We start from the raw sequence: 6086 nt of genomic DNA on the forward strand, positions 1-6086 counted from the left end.
GTCAGAAGCCGCCCGCCCCTGCCTGGATGGTGCGCCCTGAGTGACGTCAGGAGCAGAGGCCGGAGCTGTCCATCAGCACCAGAGGCCGCGGGCGGGCTCAGGGCATGGGGCCGCGGTTCTGGGGCGGCTCGAGCCCCTGCTCCTGCTCCGTTCCGGTCCGCGGACCCCGCTTGAGGCCCCGGACGCCGCAGGACCTCAGTGTCAGCCGGTGTAGTAGGTGGAGCGGCGCCGCTGTCGCCCAGGGACCGGACCCTCCGGCCCAGCAGCCCCCTTCCCCGCACGGCGGACTTGCCCCGGACCCCAGTCCGCGGGAGCCTCTGGCGCTCCGCACCCCCGTCCTCTCCGGCCGCCCCTCTACTGCCTCTTTCGCTCAGAAGCTCAGATCGCCTGCTGTCCAGGTAGATTTTTGGACAATTCCAGATGTAGCCTCCTCCCTGGATGGGTCTCCTGGCTGCCTCCTCACTGGCAGCACACTGCCCTCCTCTCCCCCCCCCAGCCCCAACCGCTTTTAACTTTTCCCCAGCTCTCTCGAACGAGGCACTTTTGTTTCCCTTTGTCTTTGCTCCCCACTCTGGGGATGCTTCCAGAGCAGCACGATGTGGGCACCACTCCTTTGTCCACTGTGTCCTTGCCGGAGTTCTCCCACTCCCACTTTCACCGTACTGGGGACCTAGAACTGACTCTTCCTTGACCCCAACTTCCTTCTTGTCAGGCTGACCAGGGTGGGTGACACCCCTACCGTCTCAGCACTATGCCAGGCACGATGGAGACATTGCGGTTCCAGCTGCTGCCCCCTGAACCAGATGATGCTTTCTGGGGCGCACCCTGCGAACAGCCCCTGGAGCGCAGATACCAGGCACTGCCAGCCCTCGTCTGCATCATGTGCTGTTTGTTTGGAATCGTCTACTGCTTCTTTGGTGAGACTCCCCTCATCCTTCTCCTGAACTCCCCACTGCTTCCCTAAGTCCTTTTTATGGGGTCCCCAAATCTCCAGACTCCCCCAGGAATAGCTATCTTTTTTTTTTGTCCTCTTTGATCCAACCAGGTAGTAGTGCCATCTACACGCTAAATTCTAGAAAACAGGTGTTTCAATTAAGCTTCCTGAATTTGAACTTGGCTCTGTAAGTTTGTAATTGTGATGCCTTGGGTACATCAACCTGTCTGAGCCTTAGTTTTTTCAGCAGAACAAAAGGAATGCTGATTTTTGTCTTACATGGAGTAGGCATATAATTCAGTGAGTGCTCAATAGATGGCTATTGTTAGGAAGATGTGTCTGGATACTGCTAGGCAGGCACTGAAGACACTTGAGGTGATTAAATATAGTCCTTTACAACAGGGCTTATTGTATGATGGGTGAGAGACTCCTGGAAGATTCACACTTGTGATACATATTAGAGTGGGCCGGATGGTAGTCACACATGGTAATCGCCTACAAGGCAGACTTGTAATAAGGGCTACTGTGAAGAGTTGTATGGGGGTAGGGCAGGCATAGTGGTGCACTCTTGTAAACCCCCAGCACTAGGGAAGCTGAAGGAAGATGATTGAGGGTTCAATGCCAGCCTGGTCTATAAAGGTAAAAGTCTTAAAAGTCAATTCAACAGGATGGTACTATGTAAGGTAGCTCAGCTGAATAGGCAGGTAGGTGTTAAAAATCCAGCTTGTGTTCCACATGTTAACCTTTACAGGCTGCTATACCTAGCAAAAAAAAAAACATCTTTTTCTAACTTGTACAATGTTATCTTAGGGGCTAATGATAGCTTAAGGTAAGTGCCCAGAAATTCTATAGCAAGTTACACAACTTTGGAGAGGAGAATGGACTCTGGAGTTAGGGTCCCAAGGAAAGCTTATAGCACAAGAATTTTAAGTGGCCAGAATGAGTGGTGGCAAGGGAGGCTACAGGCATGGGAAGGAAATGGGAAAGATTCATTTCTAACATGTATTTCTCCTCTGGAATGGGTGGGCAGATGTGGTGTGAGTCAGTTGGTCCCTCCCCTCTCACCTCCAAATTCTGGGCTGAGTATCTGTGGAGTGGGTAGGAGCAAGTGTTCCTTTAGGAGCACTTGGGGTTCTCCCAAGAGTCTGTATGACCTTTCCTTCTCCACTATCCGTACCACTCCCTCGGCATGGTGCCCAATGCAGCCTTTTATTCCCTGGCCTGGGCTTTCTTAATATCCTACCCCGTTTGATGCTCCTGCTTTTGGACTCTGAACCCTTGTCTAAACCATAATCTCCTCCCTGACCTCGGAACCTCCTAAGCTCTGTTACTTACCCTCCTCACTATTGGAACTCAACTGTCTATTGTCTTTCTCTTTGGTTCTCCTGATTCTTTGATCTCTTTGACTTCCATCTAACCAAGTATTTAGATCTTTACCTTTCTTGAAGTACTGCTATTGGGTATAATAGCCCTATAACCAAACTCTTCTGAAATTTCACAGTTCAACTATTCCTCTTGATACTGCTCTTTAATTTCCTAGGATCCTATATAAACCCTAATGGCCTCCCTCCACCTCACACCATTATCTCATTACCATGCATCCCTCCTTAGCCCCTTTATGACTCCCAGCTCAGATCTCTGGTTACTCCTAACTCTAATTGCTATAACCCTGCCAGAGGATTGTTCCTATGATCTCGATGACTTCATTTCTCTCAGTGTTCCCCTTCTCAGAAACTTCACACTTTCAATGATTCCACATCGTTATCAGTCATCCTGATCTATAAAGACAACATCTTTCAGAACTCCTCTCCAATCAACCAGCTCTCTCCTCCCTGTAACCTTAACACTGCTGTAACTCTGAAGCCCTATGACTCTTCAGAGATCTTTCTGAACCCAGGTGATCTCCACATCTCAAGTTCCCCATACTCTATCTTTGAACAATACCTCCACCAAGACCCCACTAACTTTACTGCTGATCCTCTGATTCCAGGGACCTTTACTGAGTTCTAGGATCCAAACTCTTAATGTCCTGTTACATGGTCATGCTTGACTCCCTCCAGTGACTATTATCTGAATAGTTACTGTATTTGTTTTCCTAGTGAATCCTAATAGTGTAACTCTCTGACTTCCTCTGGTCCCCATCACTGATGCAGTCACGATCGCAGTGAACCTCACTTTTCTGTTGTCTTGGTGACCATGTGTCTGGTTCCCATGTCCCCATGTCCGTCTCTCTGACGCCCCTCAGCCGGGTGACCTGACTGGCTCCTCACTGGCCTGTTCTCCTCCAGGTTACCGCTGCTTCAAGGCAGTGCTCTTCCTCACGGGGCTGCTGTTTGGCTCCGTGGTCATCTTCCTGCTATGCTACCGAGAGAGGGTGCTGGAGACACAGCTGAGTGCTGGGGCAAGCGCCGGCATCGCGCTAGGCATCGGGCTGCTCTGCGGGCTGGTGGCCATGCTGGTGCGCAGCGTGGGCCTCTTTCTGGTGGGGCTGCTGCTCGGTCTGCTGCTCGCTGCTGCCGCCCTGCTGGGCTCTGCACCCTACTACCAGCCAGGCTCTGTGTGGGGCCCACTGGGGCTGCTACTGGGGGGCGGCCTGCTCTGTGCCCTCCTTACCCTACGGTGGCCTCGTCTACTCACCACCCTGGCCACTGCTGTGACTGGGGCAGCACTCATTGCCACGGCAGCGGACTACTTTGCTGAGCTGCTACTGCTGGGCCGTTATGTGGTGGAGCGACTGCGGGCTGCTGCTGTGCCTCCCCTCTGCTGGCGGAGCTGGGCCCTGCTGGCACTCTGGCCCCTGCTCAGCCTGATGGGCGTTCTGGTGCAGTGGAGGGTGACCACTGAGAGGGACTCCCACACAGAAGGTAAGAAGGTACAGGCTAGGGTGGGCATGGGAGAAGGGGCTGCCCAGAGATGGTGGTGGGGGTGAGGAGCTGGAGGAAAGGGGCCACATGCTGCACACCAAAAGCAGAGGGGTTAGACAGCTGACTTGTTCAGGGTCTGGGAGGATGCGATCAAGTACGAACTTTCATGCCACACTACATACGGATACTAGAGGTATAAACACTAGGTTGGGATTCGAGTAACTCAAATGATAGAACTGCCTGTCTAGCAAGCATGAGGCCCTGGCTGTAATACCACAACTAAAAAAAAAATGGGGGGAGAGGAAGAGATTGAGCATGTGGCAACAATGGTAATATGCTTACCTGACATGCACAGGACTGTTGACATCATAAAACAAACCTAAATCTACCAAAAAGTCTCTGCTGCCCTATGAGCATACACCCAGGGTAGGTGAGAGACAGATGAGCAAACAGCAAACAAGAAAATTCCAGTCCTGCAGAGTGGTACCATAGGAATACACATGGCCATAGGAAAGAGTGATTTTATATTAGGCTGGGCAGTTTAGGGTAGGCAGGAAGGATGCTTGGTTGAGTTTTACGGATACAGAGATCTGAAAGGGAGCTTGAGACGAGAAAACCTGACTTGTTTGAGCAAGTGGGGCTGGAGGATGCAGGTGAGATGGGCTGATAGTGTGGGCTCTCTGGACCATGAGGAGGAATCTGAATTTTCTTAGAAGGCAATGAGATGCCATTGGTGGGCTTGAAGCCAGGGAGGAAATAATGCAATTTGCTGTTTAGGATGCATATTTTTCTGGTGGGTGCAGAATCCTTAAAGGGAAGCAAGCAGAGAGCGGAAGCAGTGAGGCAGCAGAGCTGAAGCTGTCCATTCAAACATGATGGTAGCTGGCCCAGCAACCATCCATGGCACAGGATTGGGACAGAGCGGGTATTTTGGAAATCTAGAAATTACAAGAAGACTTTCACAAGAAAAGAACCGCAGGCGCCCAGGATCGGAGTTGAAGTCCCATGCCACCTCCCTCCCACATTCCCCAAAAAGTAAAATATCTTTAGCCCAGTATGATGGTTCACACTTGTAATTCTAGCTACTCAGGAGGCTGAGATCTGAGGATCATGGTTCAAAGCCAGCCCAGGCACTAGAGTCCATGAGACTCTTATCTCTGATTAACTACTAGAAAACTGGAGGTGGTGCTGTGGCTCAAGGGGTAGGGTGGTATCCTTGAGCTGAAGAGCACAGGGACAATGCTCAGGCCGAGAGTTCAAGTCCCATGACAGAGAGAGAGAGAGAGAGAGAGAGAGAGAGAGAGAGAGAGAGAGAGAGAGAGAGAGAGAGAGAGAGAGAGAGAGAGATCCTGTAGGAAGTCTCATCTTGGAGGTGGGAAGGCTAGGAAAGGAAGTGGCAGGATGGAAGTAATGATAGATAAGGGGAATCTGGAAGTGTGAAGCTCTGAAGTCCACCCTGTGGGGAGAGGGTGAGGGCCTGGGGGAGAAGAGGCATGTAGACCTCTCAGTCCCTCTGTCTGTCCCTCCAGTGGTCATCAGCCGGCAGCGAAGACGTGTACAGCTGATGCGGATTCGGCAGCAGGAAGAGCGGAAGGAAAAGCGGAGGAAGAAGAGACCACCTCGGGCTCCCCCCAGAAGTGCTCGGGCTCCTCCAAGGCCTGGACCCCCTGACCCTCCTTACAGACGCAGGCCAGTGCCCATTAAACGCTTCAACGGAGACGTTCTCTCCCCGGTAAGCACCCTGAGCCCCTCAGCCTGGTCACTTTGTGTGTCAATCAGAATCCCTGCACAGCCTGGGTGGGGCTAGCTCTGGGGCTGGGGGAAAGAGATAAAGTGTATGTGGGGTCTTGGACTATGGACTGAGTATGGAGAGGTCCTGGGTCTGTAGAGGAAGGAGAAAAAATCAAGCTTGTGATGGTGTAGGAAGGTAGTTTTTAGGACAAGGATTTGCAGTGGAACTCACATCTGTGCTTAATGTTCCAACAGAGCTACATCCAGAGTTTCCGGGACCGGCAGATAGGGAGCTCCTTGAGCTCTTTCATGGCCTCACCCACAGATACGGACTATGAGTATGGATCCCAGGGGCCAATGACAGCCTGTTCAGGCCCCCCTGTGCGGGTATAACTGTCTCCCCACCTGTTTATAGACTCCGTAGTCACCAGCTCTGCCAGCTGTGGAAGCCTGACAGGTCACTATCCAGGCCTTCGGCTGTCTCTCTCTTCTCCCTGGAGAGAAATGGCCTGGCCACAAGATGAAGGCATCTGTCTCAGGCTAGACCTGGCCTGAGG

At 52.0% G+C, this 6086-nt stretch overlaps 1 protein-coding gene across 2 annotated transcripts; it reads left to right on the plus strand.

The window, feature by feature from the left end:
- Nucleotides 1–72: 72 nt before the first annotated feature.
- Nucleotides 73–5998, plus strand: Tmem198 (transmembrane protein 198). Of its 2 annotated transcripts, none has more exons than XM_090354395.1 (5): nt 73–398; nt 785–917; nt 3223–3798; nt 5328–5530; nt 5785–5998. In XM_090354395.1, exons 1-5 carry the CDS (start codon nt 105–107, stop codon nt 5920–5922), a joined length of 1344 nt encoding a protein of 447 aa, XP_090210521.1. In that variant the 5' UTR covers nt 73–104; the 3' UTR covers nt 5923–5998. The 2 variants fall into 2 exon arrangements, with proteins under 2 accessions (XP_090210521.1, XP_090210520.1); XM_090354394.1 differs by having other exon boundaries at nt 310–398; nt 713–917.
- Nucleotides 5999–6086: the final 88 nt, after the last annotated feature.

This window comes from Megascapheus bottae, chromosome 21 (genome assembly GCF_031878675.1).
Source record: "Megascapheus bottae isolate mThoBot1 chromosome 21, mThoBot2.hap1, whole genome shotgun sequence".
Classification (NCBI taxonomy): domain Eukaryota; kingdom Metazoa; phylum Chordata; class Mammalia; order Rodentia; family Geomyidae; genus Megascapheus; species Megascapheus bottae.